The sequence below is a fragment of the Bacillus rossius genome, chromosome 2, assembly GCF_032445375.1.
Source record: "Bacillus rossius redtenbacheri isolate Brsri chromosome 2, Brsri_v3, whole genome shotgun sequence".
Lineage (NCBI taxonomy): Eukaryota > Metazoa > Arthropoda > Insecta > Phasmatodea > Bacillidae > Bacillus > Bacillus rossius.
In genome coordinates, this window is record NC_086331.1 from 11270091 (window position 1) to 11295528 (window position 25438).

Below are 25438 nucleotides of genomic sequence, written 5' to 3' on the forward strand. Positions count from 1 at the left end.
TATGGTAACTGAAGATGATACTAAATATTGAAATTGTAAAACCTTTAACTCTCAAGAGTCTTGACGAGGGAAAAAAAAACTTAAAATTTCCACACCTACACTGGTGTCAACTGTTTTGTAGAAATACTTAACTCAAGTATTGTGTTTGATAGTTAAAATATATTTTTAACAGTTTGGCTGTTTTCTCCCGCATATAGCACAGTTAACCTTGGGTATCTGTACGAATATTGGGCTTCTGCTTTATTTGTATACACACAAACAATAACTGAAGTTAGTATGAGAATCGAAAATCCAAGATACTTGAAACTGTGTGTCATTTTAGAGCTATAGAAAATCTGCTTTTTGCATTTCTTGTGTTTTGACGCAATGTGTCATGTTCAACAGTCTTACATACCAGAATCCAGTGACTGCCCCAGATAAAACGAATGTATGAAGGGAGGGTAAGTGTTTGATGGTTATAGCAATACAGTTACATATCAATAATAATCATATCGAGTAACTTACCAGTCACCCCAACTAAGGCAAAATTTACATTTTATCAAACCATGATATGGACTCATGTGATTTCTTTACAAAACTCTACTCAATCAACATATTTTTAATGAAACCTGTGTTAATTATTGTGTATAGTTGAGGGATAAATACCCAAACTAATGATTATTTTGAATTCTTGTTGCCACAGTTAGACTTCACGACATGCAAACCAGTCAGTCAAAAGAAAGAAAAAAAAACAAATAATTGTTTTCTAAAAACAAAACGAGCAAAGTAGAAAGAAAGCCATTAAGAAATTTATCTTAATTAATGAAATAAGAAAATGGTGATAGAACTGACTTTAAAATAGTTTTAAGACTAAAATATTTATTTTACAGCAGTACAAAATTAGATCATTAATGGTACAAACATCTTAAACTAAGGGATGAAAGAAAGAAGGCCCTTATTATAAAATGCAACAGCATTTACATGAGACAGAAAAATAAAATTACTTTTAGTTATATTTTAAAAACTTCTCCATGTATTATCAGACCTCAGACTCAAACCCATAATTTCTCCATTCACACACTACATGGTCAAACATATTCTGCGTACATTCATGAAGGGTAGTACTAGATAAAAATCTGCAGCTAGAGTCAGAATAGGCTATGGATTAATCCCTCATTAAAATCAAGGTTACTGATACTTGAGAATGATTGTGCATTGTTCACAAACAATATGAACATTTAATAGTTCAGGTATAACCAACTACACTTATTTCTGATACCAACATTATTGGGCTGTAGTAAATATGTTATTTGTGACAAATTATAAATATTTAAAACTGACAATGGTTTTGCGGTAATTATTATTTGATTCCGGAATTACTCAAGAAAATACACTACTACTAAACTGAATTAAATGAAAAGCACTATAAACTAAGAAAATCAGCAGAGTTTTATAGCTAGTTACAACTAAGCTACCCATTACACTCATAACCTATAGTAATTGTTACATCTAATATGATTAGTTTTATCATGTATCTGATGGCCAGAACCAACAGTATGCTACAATTACATTATTAATCACTATACAAATATCTATTGAGTCATGAATTTCTATAGTAAATATATATTATTAACAATAATTTATTTACAGAGCCAAAGAGAAATATTCATGCTAGTTATTTCTGTATAAATATACACACAACATTAAACCGAACATTCAGTTAGGATTCTCCTGAACTAACCACCCCATCACCCAATCAGTACAAGCAGATAAATGTTATGTCTAACACAATGAAATCTATGGAGAAAATATATATATCACCTACCATGTTTGTTGTTCCCATGGAATTGTACGCCTACAGAGTCACGTAGAAATGGAAGAGGAAAAAAAAATACCTTGGTTAGAACTTGTCTGACTCACTGAAAGCAACTAGATATGCACACTCGTCACTATGACACAAACAACACACATGACAGAAACTAAGTAAAAACTCACCACTAAAACAAATAGTTGCAGGAAAGATAAATGTTACTCTTCAAACACAAGTTAAGATTAAACACATTAATTGTTTTGATCAACACAGAGAATCCTGCTAAAATAAAAATGTATAAAAGACATAGTACAAAAATTTGAAAGACGCCTGACAACACAAGGAGCAAAAAGCAGTGTTTAGTCAAACTACGTTCACTGAGGTTTCAAAAGTAATTATAAAAATGACATTTAATTACAAGTTATTTTCAGTATGTTTTGCAAACAAAAAGAATTCTCTTCAGAAACAGCTACGAATAAGCACCCCATTTCAGGTTTTATATTTAAGTTAATCACTGTTAAACTTGCAGATGTTTGGAGTGGCTCAACTTCAACAAAATTAAATATAGGTATATAAATAATTATTTATACACTTTTTGCATCATAAGTTTGCAAATTACATTTGTAATGTTTATGGAGTGTAAAAATAAAGAGAATCAAACGTATTACAGAACTGAAACGTTTTAGGTTTAAAGGCAACTGCATGATACAGTTTGGATTTCTGTCACACAAGTTTATTTTAGTAGTCAAAATCCTTACCAAAAACTAAAAATCTAACTTTACCAGCTAATTATGTACACAGTGTACAATATGTATTTTTTTTTTTTTTTTTGAAAGTTATGCCACTCAAAAAATCTACACGATCAAAGTGTTTAACGTAAAAATAAAATTATGATATAAAACAGGATTCACACCCTTGAAGTAGCATTCATCTCAAAAGGTATGTAAGAGTGCTTATGAAATAAAAAGACATAACTTTATTTTCAAATAAATATTAATTTGATGCAAGGAAAATGTTGTAATGCAAAATAGCAAACTATTATAATGCTATGGCACTACTGAAAGTAAATATTTATGGTTGCTGATACAGATTGTATTTGTCAGTAAACAGCAGTTAAAATTTCGGCAAAGATTTCATTAAAAACTACATGAAGTGGGTAAGTGCCTTCTACATGGTACAACTTGATTAACTTTTTTATTTGCATTTTAACATCAGAATATATTATTTTCTAAAATTGTAATCCTATGACTTTTAAGGTATACTTTCATGTTATGTTTGAATTTTTAATTGTTTAAATTATTCACAAGATATTGGACTTTTTTTATAAACAATATGGAATGACATTGAGTTCTCATGTTTACTAGTTGGGTAGCCATGGCACGCACTTCAAGTAGTCAAGTGGACAGATTAGTATGATAGTCGGTGAACGTTGACTCTTTAACGAGTGTCATCACTGATAATTTGCCTTAAAAATTAAGAATGCTTTGGGCATGCATCACTTCTGGTGTGGTGCACTGAAACGACAGAGGCCAGGCAATCTTTTCTCTAGCAATCTGGAATAAATGTATATTATTCTAAACCATCAAAGATTAAGACTAGTACAAATTTTAAACAAAATGACATAAAAATGGAAGTCATATTTAATTTGCGCTGTAGTTTATAATGATCAAGTGTTAAACACTGAAAGTTTAGTGACTTCAAGAGGCTTATATACTCTATTTCAAATCAGTAACAGATTGTAATATCTCTCACATATAGTTACAACTAATCTCTTACATACATTTTAAGCTTATTAGTAATGTGTTAGTATAAGTATTTGACTTTAAATACCTATTTCAGTGTTTAAAGAGTGGTATTTGATTGACTCACTGAACAGTGTACTTGGTGGACTTTTATAAAATTTGCCAGTCCAAGGGAACTTAAAAAAGATTTTAAAAAATTTAAAGTTGTGAGTGATATAATATTTTGAGTGAGATAGTAGGATTTTCACTGATTAGATTTGGTGGATACATGGAGGTCCATGACACAAAGTTAGCTAGCTACAGCAATTAATTTTCTTTTTACGCCACTGAATATCAACTTCCTACTCCTAAATAGGAGTGAACCACTATTATTTTAAGAACTAAATACCTATACAGAACTTAAAAGCCTCATAGATAGTACACACGGAATTCATTTGTGCACTTTCAAATGTGGTAGTGTATATGTGATATTGAAGGGATTGTTTGCGTTTTCTTGTATGCAAATTTTAAGGATTTGTTGGTATTACCTATACACATTCTAAGGGTTTGTGTTATGTCTCATACACACATAATGTAGCAACCCAGGCTACTAACTCTCTCCACTTTCTAAATAAGTAAGTTTATTAAAGAGTTATTATGTTTTTATGATCAGAAATTATACTTGGTTAGGTTTTCTATCACTATGTAAGTAACAGCATGTATTATGAACATAGTTCACATTTATTGAATGATTTTCAATCATTCTGATGGTTTGTTTACTTTCTATGTAAAATGTAATTTGAAGATATTTTTACTTAAATTTTGCCTACTCCTTTAATTTTTTTATGTATTTCTTTTGTATCATTTGCTAGGGATGTTTGTCTGAAAACAGGATGATGGAATGGTTTTGCCAGTTACATCGTCATTAGAGAGAACTAGAGAGAGAGTGATGTTCAGTTTGTGTATGGGAAATCGGATGACATGATGTGTCTTTTGGGCAAAGTCGTAAAGCTCCACGGTACGTTTTCACGGTCGAAACGTGTTTTGTTGTTGGCGGAAAGGGTAAGCTGCACTATGATTGGTGGTTTATGGCATCACGAGTGCAGTATCGTCCAGTGTGCAGGAAGCTGGGCTCGTAGGCAGACATGTTAGTGCTTGGGCATCTGCGAAAGTAGACGCTGAGTGGCGGCTCGCCAATTGAATATATTAATTTAGTGAAGAGAATAATTTCACACCTGTGGTCTGGGCTGAGCTAGAATTTTCAACCACAGGCGGCACCGTATGCCCAGTTGGAGCCGTTTTTGATCAATCTGTGGCCATCTGAGCAGACTAATGGTCTCTCTGCCATTTGTGCAGTGCGTCACAAGTAAACGGCAGGATTTTCGTCAACAAACTCTAAGTAGATATCGTGCCCCAGTTATGAACCAATTGGTTTTGAGTAGTTGTGCAGTTGAGTTTTTTTTATTGATGTAAAGGTTACTGTGTGTAAATGGTGGCTATGTCCAGTGTTTGATAAAGGAAAAAATAAACTAACTAACTTCATTCATGAATTTTTATTTTTTTGCAAGACTATTTTCATAGTGAACAGACTTAACCTCAAATTGTAATATCCTCTGGAACTTAAATTTAGCTTGCTGCCCAGCAAAATTCTTTAAGTGTTTATGTATGAGAAATACAGATCATAGCTAGCCAGTGAGATCTGGATTGAAACAATTTGATGGGAACTGCCTCTTAAATAAATCCAATATTGTCTAACACATTTCAAGTCAATCAACATATGAATTTTTAATTTATTTCACCTAGTTTGCAAGAACATTATCTTTACCCTTAACTATTTTTAAATGCAATTTTGAAAAACCTCTTCTAGAATTTAACAACTACCATTACATAGGGTACACTGAGGTTATATCTAAAACCAAAATTACAGAGTTTAGGCCAATAACGACTGTCAATGAGAAGAACAAATCCCCACACTTCATTTTTCTGTTAAAGTAACAGTTCAAAATTATACCAGAGAGACTGCTTTTTGCTTCCATGTAATTTCCACAGTGTGGTGGAAGTAATGAGTATCAACTTTGCACATAATTTAGGGCTAATGTCCAGCAGAAACAGAATCAATAATATTTAGAAATGAAAAATATTTTCATAAATGTTTGAAAATGTAAAAGCAATTAAAACTTCATAGATAATTAACAAAAGTATTCACTCTTGAAAGACCACACACAACACGTTCATTGAAGCAGGAGTCTCTGACAGTCAGATTATTGATAATGCAAGATCAAACTACTACACAAATAGTAAAAAATTCAACTTGCTGTAAGTGTTTTATGTGAATACAAAAAAAACTTGAAAACATTTAACAACCACAAAAAACAAATGTACCTAAGAAGCTATCAAAAACCTCCATATTTCAATCAGCCAAAATTTTGCCATCATCATCTCAATAGAGTTTTTATACTAACGTACGATTGAACAATTTTATTTCTGCAGAAACTAAGTACAATTGTACAATATTTTTATTCGCCTTGAAAATAACTAACTCGGAAAAAATTAAATTAGAAAGTCACTGAAAACATAATGGATGATTGTATGAAAATTCTTGATTTTATTAAATATAGTGATGCACAGTACATACACTGAAGTGTGTAAATTTCACAAACCTCCTGAACACTAGAAGTAGATCTTGTCCATTTGTCACAAACCAAACAAAATATTATACCCACAGAATAAAGGCATATATGGCCATGCGATTATATACTGGTTCAGATTAAACTGAAGCAGCATATGGGGAATATTTTTGAAAATGAATTACCATTAAACTAAATAATAAAAAAAAATTAATGAACATTTTAATGACTAAAAGAATTATGTATTAACAGCTACATCCACAACCCCTTCAATAATTAAAATTACGTTTACACTTTTGATAATTCATAATATTTCTGCCACACTGCCAGTTGTCATCTAACAGTAGATTAAGAAGAATAAATAATGAGTTAAAAAAACATTAAAATCTCAGTCTACTAAAACTTTCCCAGCATCAATTATAGAGAAGATTTTTTGAAATTATAAAATATAAAAAAAAATATTTCAATACAGGATTTAATAGAAAATTTTTAACAATAATTCTAATATCTTACCACTTATATTAGACATAAAAAAAACATGCAGCACACATTCATTCATGCACTACGACTACAAGGGGGAAAAAAATCATCAGTAGTAGCCTTTACCTACAGCTAATTATAATGATTTACAGGCAATGAAAACAATATTATTGTCAAATCTGTATTTTCTAACTATTTAACTCATTTTCGAATTCATTTTTTATTAATCCAAGGTAAGCCTCCTAAGACAAGGTGTTGGAAACTAGTTGTTAAAGATGAACTTTCACAAAAGGCTAAAGGCTTAAATGCTATACAGAATGGTTCATGAATTGTGGGCACAAAATTAACAAATTTTAGGTAATGAAAAAAAAAGTTTTTTTTATTAAGAAACATACGTCCAGAAATGAAACAACGCGAAACGCGAACAGTTGTGCTGAAATCTGAACTTGGTGGGCTTCAGGGTACTACTCCACTGGCTGAGAGGACACGTGATCGTAGCGCTGCCACAGTCAAATGCTCCACAGGAAGCAAGCAACAAGCCGTGTGCAGACGTACAGAGTTAGCAGTATGCAGTTTGGTTGCATCACCTTCGAAATATGGAACTCCCAGTTTCAGGTAGTCACTGGTTAAGCCATACGAAGGTCTTCCTATTCGGTACACATCTGTCGTGAAAGCGCCCTTGGTAAATGCACACTGCTCCTGCTACAATTTTCTTCACCTGCCCGTACACCATTAACATATCGGTAGAGACATGCAAAATTCGCGGATTCATTTCGCGATAGGCTAGCATCAAAACAACTATACCTTCGTACCGCTTCTGCGATTGGCCCACATTTTATCCGGGGAACTATGAGCCAATGGGAAACACTAAACCAAGAAAGTGCCGAACTACGGACAGCCTAGTTGAGACGTCACACGCGTCAGTAGCCAATGAACAGGTGTCATTTCCGCGAGTATTTAAAGGCCTGTGGAGTCTATCCTAGAGGTCAATGAATCCGCGAATTTTGCAGGTCTCTACATATCGGCCATCTCGATGAAAGTAAAGTCTGACATGACGTTGCTGTTCATCGCACCTGTGATTGCAGCACTGTACTCACCAGCAGTCAACACTGAGCTGATTGCATAAAGCCAAAAGTGTAAACGTAAAACAACCAACCATCCACTATGCATTTGACTAACAACAGATGTGCCGTGGCATACAGTTAGCTATGCGAGGGGGGAAGAGACGCATGCACAGGTCTGACAACGCTATCGTCTGTTGTACAAATATCAGCTATGGTAAGTTCAGTTACAGCTATTGAGTGTAAAGGACCAAATGTTTTTACATCCGCACGTATGCCGCCGGGCCATACCATTTGCGCCCGGCCACAGACCGGGCCGTGATGAACTTCAGTCTAGCCAGTGGCAGGGAACTCGCCTGCTCAAACACAAAGTAACGTCTTTCCATTCGTCTAATGGTAACTCTACATGCACAAGCACCTGCAGTTGGAAATCATATTGGAATCAAGGCTTTCAAGTAAGAGTGTAATGCATCATATTCAAGTTTTTGAGACAAAACTAGAAGTATTACAGCAAGCAGGATGTCATGAAGGCCACACTTAGTTTTAAGCAAGTCAACTGTGTGCACAATCATATGAAATAAGGACTCCATCAAACATTTATATAAGTCAGATGCTGTTGGTTGTATTAGCGGGAATATATTTGTATATTTGACAATAGATACCGGAACAGAAATGAACAGACGATTCACATGGTAAAGGTTGTTAAATGAATGGTGCAACGAAGAAAAAAAAATCACGGGCTGACAGGATTGGTGTGGACCAAGCAGTGATATGCAAAAAAGCACTTTACCTTTTTAAAAATTTAAATGTAAATACCCAGAGAGTAATATTGGTTTCACTGTCATTGAAGGATGGTTTGGAAAGTTTGTGGGAAGGTACGCGACGTGAGTTAAAGGGCACATCAGACGGAGAAGCCAAACAGCAGACTGATGATAAAAACAACCACAAATCTCCCATTACACAGTGTCATATTTGTCATTCAAAGTATTCAATGGTAGGCTTATAAAGATAAATGGTGTGACATATTTATCGTTGAGTGTTATTCTACGTATTTATATTACGTAAAGAATATTTCACTTTACATTTTGAAACACATTAAGTAAATTAGCCTTGCTATTTATGGAGACTAATGCTTGAGAATATGCAATTTTGAATAGCATACACATTTTTACGAATGCATTAGTCATGCTAAGTAAGGGATTGGTGTAGTACCATGAAGCCTGTCAAATTCAAATTTGTGTGCTACTGTTCCCATATGTACCCTTGCAGGGTTTCGTTTCTGGACATATGTTCCTTAACAAAAACAACTTGTTTTGGCATTTCCTGCCATCCACTAAATTTGTACCCTGCAATTTGCGGACTTTTTTTTATAGGTAAAGTACTTTTGGAGCAAGACCATGTGAACTTATATTTAAAAAGCTTGTTTGGACAGGCAGCTCCAATTCAGAGTTTTAGAAATCTCTATTCAATTTTATTCAGATTTTGACTCTTAACTGTGATATAACTCTGTAAAAAAAAGTTCTTTAAAAATTTTAATCTAAAAACAGCAAACTATACACCACCATACAGCAAAATATAATAATTTATCATAAGGTATGCCATTAAAAACTTAATGAAATATATAAAAGTAATTCCCTTATAAAATACATACCAGGATTTGATGCTATCAAAACATATGTTGTGTAACTTGTTCAAATTTGATCATTCTCCAAAATACTTAGTACTAGTGAAACCAACTTCCCAAACGTCACTTCCAAACGCAACAAATGATACTTGTTTACAAACAATGACAACTACTTGAAGCAGTGTCCAAACACTGTTGACAAAGCAACAGTGGCAGAATGATACACACCATTGGTACTATGTATTTGGAAAACTACTGAAAGATCTAGTGTGGTAAGCTTGGTGAAATGGTCCCCATAGCCAGTATTTTAAATAACTTTTATCTCACGATATTGGCTCCCCATGAGAATATGACACAAGCTGTTTTTGGTGCCTGAAATATCATTGTCCTTGAGGTAATCAAAAAAGTACATGTAGGGTTTGTTATTTTTCAAGCTAATATTTCTAAAACTCTATTAGAACTAAAAAATTAAACAAACAGCATCCATTAGGAAATAATTTAAAGAATAATTTGTATATTTAAAAACAATTATTTATAGTTATGCAATTACTCCAAACCAAAAAAATTTTACAATCTTGTTGATAGTATGTACTACAAAAAGTTTCACCAAGATCAAAGAGGCACTTTTTCAGTACTAAATAAAATATGATATGTTGAAATTAAAAAGAAAAAATATTTTTTCAATAACAACTACTGATTTTTTATTTTAGATGCTCTACAGTAAATTTTTATTCTGAGAGAGATAGATAGATAGCATAATATTTCCCAGGTTGTTTCAATCATCATCACTATCTTTCATTACAACGCTGATATCAGTTGAAAAAATTTTATACATGATTTCTGCAGGACGTATTATTTGAGACAAATATCTGCCATTCGCTAAGTAATATGTTAAACTTTCAGCATCGGCACAGCATCCAACCATCCTGTTTCCATTTAGACAATCACAACAGAAGCAATGAATTCCTTCCATTTACATAAGTACTATAAGGAACATTAGGTTTGCATTAGATCCATACATGAAACAGTATCTATGCGTGAAAATAACATGCAGCATATTTACATGCATGTATTCATCACTTGGGCGACACTCCAGATGGAGTTATCATCAACGGATTCAGATTTACCCGCTTCATAAGACTGAATGTTAGTTTTACTTGGTCACTTACAACTTGGGTTGGAGCTGCTTAATTTATCTCATCAGTTTCTATAACTCTCATATTGTCTTCACTATCTTCACTATCATCACTTTTGACCAGGGTAAAAGCTGTTGAAGCATGGGTAGAATATTGAAGTAGTCAACACCATGCACAGAAAACATCAACAATCAAAATGGTATTTTTAGTGCAAATACTATGTAGTCTTGCTTATTCATCAGATTTGATAATTTAATTTTTGGTAAAAAATTTCAACATTGACTCCTTGCAATTTTTACATATCACAAACTTTATTAATAAATATTTAAAATACTTTCTCACTATAGCATGTTTCCACTAGGCAAGTTAGGTAATTGCATTGAGTACTAAAAAACATGGTCAAACACATTTATTCTGTGCTCGGTACAATACAGTACAATAGTAGATGAATTGTGCAAGTAAGCAAAGTAAGAGTCAAAACATGTGGAACAACTACAACTAGAACATTGTTCTTTAAAATAAGTTAGTAACTAAAACAAATATAAAGCTAATTATATTTATCATATAAAAAAATCAATGATTAAGCATGAGAAAGTCAAAAACAACAGTTGTTATTAAAGAAATATGTTCATATGTAGCTTAAAAAGAGCTTCTTTGATTTTAGTAAAACTTTCTGTAGTAAAATTACATACTATTATCAATACTGTCAATATATTTGGTTGGTGTAAAAGTATCAGAAATATAAAAAATTTTTTTCAAAATATAATTACTTATTTTATTTGCTGTCACCTATGTAAAAATCTATATTAGTCTTTGAAGTAGTCCCTAATAAATATCGTTGGGTTTATATTGCTAGCTATATTGCTTTGAGAACAATGAGTTTGAATAATAACCAACTTAAAAGTATTTCCTCAATTATTTCAATGACAGTTCTAAGTAAGGAACCAAAATGGTGTGTATCGTATTCTCACGGCAGGCCAATATTACAATATATGTTAGTAAAAATATTGGTATTACGGGCCATTTCACCAGATTACCATGCTGGACCCTTTTAAATAAGTTCAATGGCATAAGACTATACACTCTTACAAAGCTATTGTCTCCTGTATTAACACTAAATCCATAATGTAAACTGAATACCTGATATTTTATAAAAAAAAAATGGAGTAAATGTATGCCTAACTATTCCATCAGAATTGGAAATGAACAAAAATAGCACAGCTTCAGGGCTAGTGCTACACACAACTGTGGGTTGCAGTTAATGACATTTGTCTCTCTTTACTGTACAAACTCCTCTGACAAATGATGTTAGTAATAATGTTATATTCAATTCATTTGTCTATAGAACCATGGTATTTTGTTGGGTTGGAATCATAATGGCATAGCAATCCAGGCAATTAGGACCACGAGAATCAGTGACAATTATAACAAGCATGGTGTAGCAAGGAGTAACAATGGGATAAACATCTTGTAAAGGAGGTTTAAACGGTTGGTTTCAATATCTAATTACCCGGAGCAGTACAGGCTTACAAAAAATAGTTGAATAAATGAAATAATGTTAAATATCTCGACAAAATTAAGGTCATGAGAAACAGATGACGAGGGAAATAGTGAGCCTAAGTACGAACAAAGTGCACTGGTAGCAGAAATGAGAGTACCTTAAGAAACCTCACCAGCACGCTGCAATATCCACTTTTTTCATTTGTGGAAAATCCAAAACTAAGCAGGCCATTAATATAATCTGGAATGCCTTGGTAGAAGGCATTTGATCTGACTACCCAATCTCTGTGACCACATTATAACAAATGGACTTACTTACTACAAGTTATGAAGAATAAGGACACACATGAGCCAATCAAATAATCTGTATGTTTCATAAAGTTATGAATATTTGTCGTCCGTGCCTTGCTGACCATCATTATCAAAACCAGCAACAAAAACCTACATATTAATATAATATTTTTTAGTGAAGACTGTTCTGGCTGAATTCAGAAATAACTGCACTCTTGGGGTGCCATCTAGACTCAAATACTTTACATGTTTGAGGCCCATAAGCACAGATAACAAAGATGTCAAGACCCCTGACCATTCTATGTTGTGGTTCTAAATAAAAAGATATCCCGTAAGTAGATCATATCCTACTATTAAAATACTACAACAAAACAATACTAGCAAGCGTACATCAAAAGTTTTTAAATCAACCCAAGCAGCCAACCTTGCAAGTATATGACATAACAGTAAAACCCCTATTAACCGAACTTAGGTTAACAAAAACTCTGGTTATCCAAAATGCTCCGAAAATGCAAGTCTAAAAACCCACATAATGTAATGCAAGGGAATAATCTGCAGGGCATTTTTCCCTAGTGTTTTGTGATTTTAGCGTGGACGGAGTGACCACTTCAAGACGGATACTTTTAATTACAATGCAATAAATATTCTGACACCTGAGCATTGCCGAACAGTCCCTAAGCGGGCCTTAAACAAAATTTTAGTTTCTTTTAAACATTTAACTTAATTAATATTGTTGTTTGCAGCCATTGGGACAGGAAAAATTTGCGGGTTCAATGACCTCCAGGATGAACTCCATAGTTCTACGTACACTCGGTCAAATATCACGCACTCATTGGCTGCTGTCTTGTGAGACGTCCCAGCGTAGCAGCCTGTGATTCGATAAAGCTTTGGTTGGGTGTTTCTCATTGGCCCAGTGTCATCCAGGTGAGTTGTGAGCCAATAGCAGAGGCAGCACTGAGGTATAACTATTTGTATTTTAGCCTATCGCGAAATGAATTCGCAAAATTTTCCCGTCTCTATTTATATGTAGTTATTCCTTTTCCCGGTGATGCTTGTTTGTAACGGTCATCACTCGGAAATGGGCAGTTGACCTTCCTCTAGGGCACGCCTCTTGTCGCCGCCACTGCCCGAGGTAAGGAACTCCACGCACCCGTCGTCTTCAACTTTTTAACTTACTGATCCACGTCCATCTGTTCACTTAAATTCTATAAATCACTTTCACGTAACTTCAGGGCTTACCTCGGCTAGTAGACTGCTTTACATAATTATTATTTTGATTCATTAACTGAATTTTTTTGTCATGCACTATGAACTTTTATTCTGTCCAGCACACGTGTCCTAGACCAACTCTTACACAGATTCGTGCCACCAGCTTTTTAACTGTGTAAAATGATGTGGAGGGAGAGTGGATGTAATATTGTGAATAAAATCATGAATAGGAATAGTGTTTTGTGAAGGTTACCACGTGCAAGCACTGGCAGACTGAGGTGTGTGGGCATGCCCACAGATGAGAGTGGATGTAGTGTCTTATTATAAATATGGGAATGGGGCCTAGCACCCACACGGGCCACGTCACGACCCAGAGAAGGAGTCATTAGCCGGGTCTATACATGGTGGCGGCCAAATTCATGATCAATTTACTATCCCGATCAAATACGTAAATTCCAAAGACGAGTTTTAAATTTAAAGTAAACAGAAAAAAATATAATTTTGCTGTTTTAAAGAAGTATAGGCTAGCTCATAGGTGAAATTTGAGTGTAGTTAATAGGACAGTAGTGATAGTAATAGACTGATAGTGAAAGTGAACAAGGAAGATGGCTGATAACGAACTTAATAGCTTTATAAGGCTAAATGAAGAATAAAATAGAAAACAATCAGGAGGAAATGAAGAATAAAATTAACAGTAGCCAAGAAGAGATGAAGAATTAAATGAAGAGTGAAATAAGGAACAGTCAAGAAGAGGTGAAGAATGCCGTGAAGAGCAAAATTGATGAAATGAAGAAGACTGAAAAAACCAGCATTCAGTTTGAAGGTCAAAGTACAGTGTCTGGAGCAGCATCTCACACAGCAAGAAAAAGCAACTTGCCCGACAGAAGCAACAGCTAGCCGAACATGAAGATATAGTGGCACAACAGCTAATGCGGCTTATATAGGCAACCGAACGGCTCGTAGAAGCTATTACTGAGAAGTTCTGTCAGATGATTAAAGAAACAATGGCTGCTGCTAACCGGAAATGTGTGCCTGGATAAGTCAAGGTGAAAGGCGCTTTCAACCACCGCCCAAAATTCAAGCCACCCACTTTCGTTGGTCAATGTTTGTGGCCAGCGACAGTTTGAGGCAGCTGCAGAGGTGAATGGTTGGAGCAAGGAAGAGAGAAGTCTACAGCACTTGTCTTGGCCCTGCGAGGATCTTCCCTAGAGCAGACCACGTCAGTTCCAGAACAGAAGGTCTATGCTGTACAAGTAGAAGCTCTTCAGCTGAGGTATGGTGACCGACACATGGGCGAGGTGTACAGGACTGCCCTGAAGATGCGTCAACAGCGATCCTCAGAAACAATTCAGGAGTTTGAGGCTGACAGAGAGGCTTGTGCACCTTGCTTACCCACAGGCTGCTGCAGAGTTCTGAAAGCAGCTAGCTACTAACGCATTTATAGATAGACTCAGGGATGCAGAGATTTAGAAAACCCTTCGTTTGGCCCAACACAAGAATTTCTGCAGTTCTTTTGTTCATGCCCTGGAAATTGAAGGTGCCTATGTTGCTTCAAGAAACACTGTGCTTTGCATGCCGAGAAGGGGGCATGTCCAGCACGACTGCCCGAATCATGGGAGGAAACTGACGTAAGGAGGACAGCGATGTGGCAATGGGGTTGAGGAGGAAAATGTGCAGGTTCGAAGGGAAGAAAATTGCCCATGGTGCTTTGTCTGCCAGGGACTAGGGCATATTCAATGGAGGTACTACGAACGGGAACGTATCCAGAGGGACTGCCTGATGAAAAAGGAGATGCCACAGCAACAAATAGAGAAAGGTGAGGTCCAGAATGATTTCAAAGTAGACCTATGGTCCCAGAGTTGGAGGACGGCCGCAATGTTACATCCGTCAAGAAGTGGGCCATATCCAATGCAATTGCCAGATGCGTAGAATGACATCGCAGCATGGACAACAGCACCACATTGTTAACTGTATGAGACAAACAGGTTTAAGGAGGGGGCATTGTTATGAGTATACTAGAGGCGAGGCCACGAGGCAGGCCAGCGCCCTCTAACCAGCCAGCTGGCTTGTTAGCCCATGGGTGGGGCACTGTCCATTAGTATTACACGCTTACGCTTAATCTGATTACCAATGGCACCTCGCTACCACCCCCTCTTTACAGCTTTGGAGGGTTCAGCACGTTCCCAGAGACCCACCTGCATGAAGAAGAGGCATAATAAGGATGCAACTGTTCTGGAAGCTTTGAGTGTCAAGAAGTTGAACTTGATGACGCGACACTTAGAAGAGGTGCAGACCATCCCAGAAGGGGGCTGAGGGGTATAAAAATGGTGACGACTGCCTCAGAGGCCGTGAAGTGAGGGGGCCGAGTGATCCCTTGGTGTTAAGGCAGATGACGAGCGATGGGCTTCGTATGCTAACACTGCATCAGGACTGTGTTGTGTGCAATGGACACGTGAGTAGTCAGAGACAGTGTGTTGGGACAGATGGGCACGCTAAGAGACAAGCAATAGGGAGACACACTGTCAGTGGGGAGAGTAAACTGTGGACTAAATGAAAGAGTGGTTAATTTGTGGACAAACATTTTAAGTGTTGTAATTTAATTAATAGTGTTGGTAGTACTTAATAAATAAAACTGTATTTAATTAATTGGGATATCCTTTTCGAACCTGTTTTCCCACTTGTAACAATACTATGTGGCAGAAAATAAAAATCAACTTACAATACTTACACATATTTTGATCAGATACTTCAAGGTTACTGTATTGCCACTGCCTAATAGAGTTCTGATTGAAATTTATTTACTCGATAGCTTCAAAAGGAGTATTATGTTTTTCAAACAAATGCTATTAAACAGTCTGTCAGAAAAGATAGGAATTTCACGGCTCTGTTCACAAGATAACAGCTATTAAGATAATAAATACTAGATAAAATGGCAGCATGAAGACAATGTCTTTCTAATAAAATATATTTTTGTTTGTGTAATACCTAAATAAGATTTATAATTACCTTTAATTAAATGAGAGGGTAAATAACATATATTTCTTATAGTAAGAAAATCTAAAAAAAAAAAAAAAAATACTAATTAATATGACTTCTGAGCTAAATTTAATTTACTAGTTTACAGTGGATACAAGTCTGCATGTAAATCCAATCAAATTTAAGTAGGTTTAGAACTCAAACAGGGATGAATGACTTATTTTTAAATTAGTAAATAATAAACTTTTCTATTTTATTCAATATTTCTTAAAATATGTTTTTTCGACACAAAAAACCTTTCTTATAAAATTATGCATTATTTACAGTCTCCCTAAACACTATTAATAATTCATGTATCAAATATCAATGAACAATTCTTTAAAATATTATGAATTTGTGTACAAATATTCTAAAAAATGTTTATCATAATCCTTTTTCCAGTATTATTACTAGCCTGTATAGTGATCATGACTAAAATTAAAAATACTACAATGTAGCAAAGCTTTAACTAATGAAGCACTAATTTACTTCAGAAGTAACTAATATAATTAACCCTATACATACCATCAAACCAATTTTATTTTAATAAACAGATTTTAGTCAGGGTATCTTGGTTTTTGTTTAGTCATTAAAACTTAAACAAATCTTTTATTGAAAATTTAAACAATAATTTCAAGTTGTTCTCTCATGAATATCAGAACAAATATTCTCAAAAAAATGAACAAGACAACAAAATTTAAACTAAAAGAATCATATTACCATTTTTCTCAACAAAGATCTAAATCTTCCACTATAATAGAATAAAGCAAATCATTACCAACTTTCGAATAATAACCACACAGCCTGATTTTCAGAGGTCATATAATACATTAAAGCAGGAGATATAAAATATTTGAAAGTGGTAATACAAGGCCTTACATCTTGAAACAAAACAAGTCACAAACTTGAACATATATTTATAGTCTGATGATAAGATAGGCTAATTATGGGTTATAACATAAAGCAATGATACTAATTAAGAATGCTGTCCAGAAGATATGTTAAATCTAAAGCAAATAAATTACTGCATTACTACTCAAAAGGGATAGATTATTTTTCCTAATTTGGTCATTAACTTCAAAACATTTGAAAATAATTTTATTTACCATTGAAAAATTTAAGAGAGAAGCACACAGAGTAATTTGTGGTATAGAACTTTCGTATCTTGGAAAAAAAAAAAAAAAAAAGTGCATTTATTATAAGACGTTCAAAGTATTTTTCCTTACTAAAGTATATTAATATCTAGTTTTGAATTTACCTAACCTATCTCATTATAAAATATAAAAACACATCTATTTCTTTGCACTCCTTGATAATGATCTGTAAAAGTACACTAAAATCTTCTACAATAATATTTAAAAGCAATACTCATTCATCTAAGAAAAGTAGCGCAGCTATAAAACATCAGACTTGCATTCTAGAATATTCAAGTTCCAATCCTCATTCAGCCACCCCGACTTCCTTTTTCCAAGGCTTGCCAAAATCACTCCAAGCAAATGCTGGGAGATTCCTTTTTCAATTTCCCATGACTAAGACATAAAGCTTAAGTAAAATATTAAATAAACTTACAATTATAGAATTAGCTTAAGTAATATAAAAATATTAAGCATTTAATTTCAAGCAAACCACAAGATTTTAACCAGCACCTTAAATTAAACACACAAAAAATATGACAATAAACAGCATAAGCAAAAAAACTTACCTGCACTTAGATGAGCATTAAAGTAATCAGGAAACATTAGAGTGCCTAAACACTTGTAGAGTTTTGCATTAGCAGCACTGACAGTATGTCACATAGACACAAGGATTTGATTATGTTATAACCATAGACAATGCTGAATGGTGAAAGGCATTCATCAACTGTGCTGCAAGAAGGTTGACTAACCCCGTCCTCACTATATAGCTCAACAACATGAGTCTGGCACTTGTCAGGGACATAAGTTACTGTTATATACACTGACAAGGTGGCAGTTTTCAAGTCACAGACATATACAGTCTCCATACACATCTAGCTCTGTCAATATGTTGGTGCTGCTAATGCAGAACTCAAACAGTGCCAATTTATGAACGAAAATATGTAGTTCAGCAATTACCTTTTCATGACATGTAGATAAATTACGAAACACCAGAGTTCCAGCTTCATCCCCTTTACAATCATTTAATTGGTTGCCTGGCTTCTGGGTTATAGCCGCGACCAAGGTGAATATATCACCGACGTTTCGGTCGACGTTGCAGTCTCCATCATCAGGGAGCAGTTACCTACTGAGGTTATTAAGAGTTCTCCTGCCTTTTAATATTCTCGCCTGAGATTGGCTGCAGCTGTGAGCCAATCACAGCCTTCCTTTCATTTGGTTGGCCTGTTGGTCTGGCCAATCAGAGCCGGGTTCCTGTGTTTGGCTGGGGGTGCTGTGATTGGCTCGCAGTTGCAGCCAACCGGGAAACACTCCCCGCTCGGGCGAGAGTATTAAAAGGCAGGAGAACTCGTAATAACCTCAGTAGGTAAATCCATCCTGATAATGGCGACTGCAACATTGACCGAAATGTCAGTGATACATTCGCTTTGGACGTGGCTACAACCCAGAAGCCAAGCTATTTCAGATAATGGCCGTGAAAGACTGAAATCTTTATTAACCATTTAATTACCCTATCAGATCTTACTCCTGCATACATGCTCTCCCTGACACGTCACTGTTATTACCCAACAAATATATTTTTATAAAGTTGAATAAAAAAATATTTTTGCCACTGCCCACTGCAGTATGATTTTAAAAGTGGAAGAGCCAAATTATAACATAAAACAGTATTTAAAATACAATATTAAAACAATAGCTGGCTGCAAGTGAATAAGTTTTTGCACCCCTGTATGTCACGGTTCACAGCTTTATGCAATATGTTCTGAGCTCAGCCTCGTCACTATCTCCTTCAAGTTCCTATTACATCAGTACTGTGGCAAGAAACTACCACCACCTTTGAGAAATAAAAACAGAAATTAAGATGGTAGCGATAACTTGGGTTTTAAGTGTCTTTCACATGTACCAAAGTGTAAATGCACCAAATCTTCATTTACAACTACTCCATTCATATACAGCATATTCAGAAATTGCTAGGCATAAATTTAATAGGTGATAGGAAATGCCAAAACAAGCAATTTTTTTTAAGGTACATACATCTGCAAAGCGACCCTGCAAAGTTATAGGCGATAACAATAGCGTGCAAATTTGAATTTTGTACGCAACTAGGCACCACTACAGTGATGAGAGGATGTGCAATCTCAGCGCAGTGACGTTTAAACGCTCTTCAGGAAGTAGGCTATGAGTCCGTATATTAACAGTTAGCCACACGCATTGACAGCCAGTATTCCTGGTCTCACTGAAAACTTTTCGTGCTTCGTTTACTTAATTTTAATTTAGATTTGGATAGCTAAGGAGTTTGCATTTGAAATAATTTAGGTAAACCATTATTTATTTAATAGTGACTTCTTTTTATGGAAGCTGAGTCCTCAGAGAGATTCACACACCTTTTTCATGGAATCCAGGCTGCAAGAAGCAATTAAAACCAATGTACAAAATTTTGTTAAGGAAATTATGTATAATTTATGAAACTTAATTTTTTATGTATTTATACAGTATTTTGGTATCTAAGGTACCGTATTGAAGTTAGGTAGTATTGTAAAAAGGTTACATCTCAAGTTGACAGTAGTAACTGCATAGAGTATATCAGTTTATTTAGTTTTTACATTTAATAAATTGCTTTACTAGTTGGGCACACGCTGATTTAGAATCTTGGTAGGAAGAAGAAAAGAATAAGGTGTAGCTTCTAAGATTTTCATTGGCATATTTTTTTTTTTTTAATAAAGAAGGTTTCTGGTACGTTTTGCCAAAGGGTTTGTTTTCCACATCGTGGGGGTTCGATCTAACCAACCAAACGCTAAGAGTGGCGGCTGCACAGACAAAAAAATTAATAAAGAAGCTGTATTACAAACTATTTCTCCTGTATGTTTTGCCTATAAATGACAAACCAAAACATTACAATTTTAATAGGGCATACGTCCATTACACCCAGTGCTATCTAGCTACTGGCAAATGTTTTCTTAATCACCCTAAACGGTGAAATCGTGCCAAGATTTGCCTAGTGTAAGTGGCACCACCTGACCTGTTTGGCAATATGCACCACATATTGGCCAAAACAAGTGACATCAGAGACTCTGGGGGAGTATACAAACCCAGCCTTCCCGAGAACAAATCAGACATTTCTACCGTGGGCGGCGGAGTCAGACCGCTAGAGGTATGGTCAGCAGCTCAGGAGTGAAGGGAGGAAGTTACCAATGGAACCCGGAACCGTAGTGAGTAGATGCGAACAACTTTCAGGGTTGACACCACTTCCTAAAACCTTGTCTACACATCGCTATCATCATTTCCAGATTTCAGTACGTTTCCGAGCAAGAGAGGGGCTTCTACTCGGAGAGCGAGCGAGAGGATGGGTGCCATCCTAGCGGCGAGTCACGGAGCAGTGAGTACATTGGTCAGGTGTGTTGGGCTGTCGGCGCAGAGACACGGCTCAGCGAGTCCCCAGAGAGTGGAGTGCGGTTTGCTAATGAAGCTATCCGACTGCTAGTTCGCTGGGCAGCGAGCTGGTACGACGACGGATGACTGCACCAAGAAGCCGGACTCAACACGCAACTCGGTGACAGTACACCCTGAGCGAGTTGATGGACATTCACAACCGAGGCAAGTCCCTTGGTTACGTCGCTTGGTGGCGATGCAATACACAAACTCAACATGACGGAGCGAGTTTAGCGGCAGAACATTAGCATTTTCTTCGTGACCTCAAGTTAATGAACAGAGTTTTGATAATTTTGTGCCCTAAATAGGTTATGTTTGCAGTATTCAGAGGTACGCAAATTTAGTGAGTAAAATGTTGATTTCATATGTGTAATCCTGCTTAGTTAGCATGTGGGATGAGTTTAATGTAGTGTCTCTGTGATGAGCCACTGTTGTTGCATTAAAGGTTGGAATAATTTCAGCCCAATGCACTTTATAACCATATTATGTTGTTTATTAGTATAATCTTAAATCCTTGTAAATGTTTGTTAAAAGGTGGTGACGTGTCATGGAGGTATCCGCTGCATGTTCTGTAACATTCTTATGCAGCAGTTGTTGTGGAAAACAATTATTTTGTAAAATAAGTGTTAATAAATAGAAAAGATTGGATAAAAACTGTTGTTTCCGTTTATCCAGCTCCAGGCTTAACCCTTACTGTTTCACACCCAACACAATGTTTTGGCAGAAGCTATTGAAACCATTCTGTATGGATTCAAAAATAAATGCAAGTTGTCAAAGATGATGATAAACAATAGCTCTAACTTTTTGAAAGCATTTTTATTTATAAGTGTACATTTGAGCTATTGGTAAATTTATTACTACTTACTTACAGTGGCTGGATGTTAATTTAGTTGCACAGTGTGTCATAAAGTAGGCTAGGTTTTTGAAACAGTATGGTGGAAAAACTAACAGCTAGCAACATACTGTTTTTTTGGCATACAGATGTAAAATTCTAGAAGTTTATTGCCATCAGCAGATGGCGTAGCAAATATAATTTATCAGTCAATTTTTTTGTTAAATGGCAACTGTGCAAAAGTTTGCACATTGTGTGATATTACTTTAAAAAGTCAGTCACCTAGACTCCACAAAATTACCACACACAGTTAAATAAGCAACCTTGGTGAGACTATGTATTGAGAGATTCTGACAGGCTGGCAACAGCATTTTCCAGAAACCAGTAGCATCCATGAACACTAAATAAGTGGCCAACCGGATGTTGGTGCTAAAAATTTTGAAATAATGAGACTTTGCGCAAAGCTCTACAAAATCCACACACATAGCTTTGTGAAAATGGGATTTACCATGTGCTAATGCACACAGAGTGCTGCATAATAGACTGAGATTATGTGTGTACAAGAATAAGTTAGTGCAAAAAATGAAACAATGATATAAATAAACAATTCACAAAAAAAATGTGAATCACACTGAATTGATGGTGCCTTCTTAAAAAAGTTTATTTTATAGATGAGATACTTCATTTATCCTGTTAAGTCTAAAGGCATAATGTGTGCATATGGGGCACCTAAAACCCACATGTTGTAAGCTAGCACATACACGATCGTACAGAAGTGGATTGAATTGAGCACTTTCAGCCCAACATGATTCTGCAACAAGAGGGTACCTAGACAGCACATTTCCAGACAGATGGATCGGCAAAGACAGCCCTAACATTGGCCTCCATGTCCACCTGACATCATAGTTTTCCCAGAGGGGTTATGTCAAGAGCAATGTTTTCCAAGCCTGAAGACCATTATCAGGAACGTGATCTCAACTATGTCAGCAGACACATTCCACAGAACTTAGCAAGGGCTGAAATATCGTCTGGACTATCTCCGTGTTACCAAGAGAGGCAACATGTAGCTAGCTCAATTAGTTTTTCAACACAATTCACCAAAACCTCGAGCAGACTTTAGAGACATGCTGTATTTTTCAGCCAGATATTGTTACTATCTTATATTATTATTTTTTCTTTATTGCATGTTGTGAATGTAATGTCATACCTGCCACCTCTGAAAAAATCATAATTAGAAAGACTTTTTCATGAACCATATTTTTTACATAACACCAACAACCAACATTAAATTTAATTACCTTAAACTTTTGTCAAGCACTTTGACTTAAAGAATTAGTTGTTGCCTAATTTGTTTTCTTTAAATTCAAATTCAATGAATGTTGTTCAAAGGACAATTTACACTCGGAAATATAAGTTGACTCTAAAGCTTCATTGAACATACATAATTTGAAATGAATAGTGTTTTTTTTTATAATTTCCAACCCCTTCCCCCCTAACCAGTTAGATTACTCTAAAAAAATGCTTAGCTGTACTTATTAGCAAAATACGCTACAGTGACAATTTCACAGACATCTCTCCAACTACTGTTTACAAGTAAAGTTTACAAACAAGTCTAGTAGCACTACAGTGGTTGCCATTTTCCTCTTGAAACAGAATCAAACAGCCTGAAGCTCTGTTTTTTTTTTTTAATAAAAAAGGGTTATGTAGTAAAATAAAAAAAATTTTATTTTAGCTATACTTATACAAATATATTAACAAAAACAATCTAAAATGAATATTTCAGAAGAATGAACAAATTTTCTTAGAATCATAAGAGACTGTCTTATTGATAGCTTTTGTAAAAATTGGGCAGTAAGGCATTTTGATTTATTTTGATACTTTATTATGAATATCAAGTGTTTAGACATGATGTGGGTGATGGGTGAAGTAAGCATTCTGGGTCCAAGATACGAGGTTACGATGACAAAGATTCGGTTGAGAGCCAGTGAGAAATATGGCTGTCTCATACCATGGCACTGCTTTGCAACATACTTATTTGAGCTCAACCACTGCTGCAGAGGGAACAACAAAAAAACAGCCCAGTTTACATGTGTATCAGAAAACAGGTCTTTACAAGGTTCCAGGTTATTTTCAAAAAGCAAAAAGTAAACCTTCCCTTGCTGCAGGTAGCTGTGTGTGCCTCATGCTACAAAGCGAATTACATGTACCTGCATGATGTATTTATTGAAGGCAATGGGCTACAAACATGTTCAGCACACCCATACATATTTAATTTGAATACAATAAATTCATATGTGATGAACAAGACCTAATTTCTGAAAAAATTTTCATATGCCTCCATATCCTAGTTTACTACGAATCCTTGCATAGATTTTCAGTATTTTAATCTTTCAAGGCTGTAAGGAGTTGAAGGTTATAATTCATCAACTGAAAACTTGTTTCACATTTCTTTGGATGTATTCCACACTTCAAGGTTTTACACCTGCTCAAAGAAAATAAACAAACTAGATACAAAGAGCTTTTAATTGGAATTAGCTACCTTAAAAAAATTAGGACATTAGAGTTTTTGATAGACTATTTCAAGGTCAATTAGGTAGCCATTTAATATATTTTCAGTGTGGACAAAACCCTCATCTGTAACATAATTATTCTTAAAGAACTTGCCACTATTTGCGAAGTGTTTGTTTCATTAAATATTTAAATAACCTGACAAAACACATCCATTTCCTTCCCATACACCCACAACATAAGGATCTCGGGTATTGATTACCTTGCACAGTATCACTGTGTCTGTCTAATAATTTCCCTCTTAGCTCACGACTGGTTCGATGGCTAGCAAACATTGTTTCCACCATTTTCTTTACTTGAGCAACTATCTCAAAACTCTGCATGCTTATACCAAAACATCTAGCAGAATCTTACACTAGAAAGACACTGGCATCCTGTTGAGTAAGTAAGAACAACACATGTTTCCTCTAAACAGTGAGTTCAGACACACTTATTTTGGCAACCACCACGTGTTGGTGAAATTAAATAGTCATTGGAAGAAGAATTCATGAAATAACAACCACAGGAAATGTCGCACTGCTTCTCGTAACTTCGATGAGTGGGCATTTCTGTCTGAAATATTGATTTTGTTAACAACATAGAGTATCAACATATATCAATTGGGCAGAAAATCAAATCACCATATATAAAAAAATTTCAGATTCTGCAGCAATATGATTTTCAAGACAGTCAGGTCATCATCTCCAATAAATGTATTAAATTTGCAAAAAATAATGGTTAAAAAATCATTTGTTATACTGTAAAAAAATTATTAATATATTTCATAGTTAAATGCAGTAAAATTATGATGTATACTTGTAATTGTCACTAATAAATCTTAGGTTCTGTTAAGTAATATACATTAAGAAATTCTGTGTCACATTAGAACATGGCTGCTTCTTTCAAAATGTAATGTTGCAAGAGTCAGGACTGTGCCTTGTTCTTCCACCTACTTCTCATACCCTACTGGGAATTGGCAAACTCCATGCTTTCAAGAACATAAAAGATAAAATGACGGAACCAATACTGAATAGTTTTTAGAAG

The 25438-nt window shown here is 35.2% G+C and overlaps 1 protein-coding gene across 4 annotated transcripts in view; it reads right to left on the minus strand.

The window, feature by feature from the left end:
* LOC134529095 (sodium/hydrogen exchanger 6) overlaps positions 1–25438 on the minus strand; it is a 106787-nt gene that overhangs the window by 50499 nt on the left and 30850 nt on the right. For 2 of the 4 annotated variants that reach the window (XM_063362820.1, XM_063362822.1), the window contains exon 12: positions 1805–1834. The exons of the other annotated variants lie outside the window; for them this stretch is intronic. In XM_063362820.1, coding sequence (XP_063218890.1) covers positions 1805–1834 — 30 coding nt within the window. The remainder of the gene's footprint in view (positions 1–1804; positions 1835–25438) is intronic. 4 annotated transcript variants of the gene reach the window in all.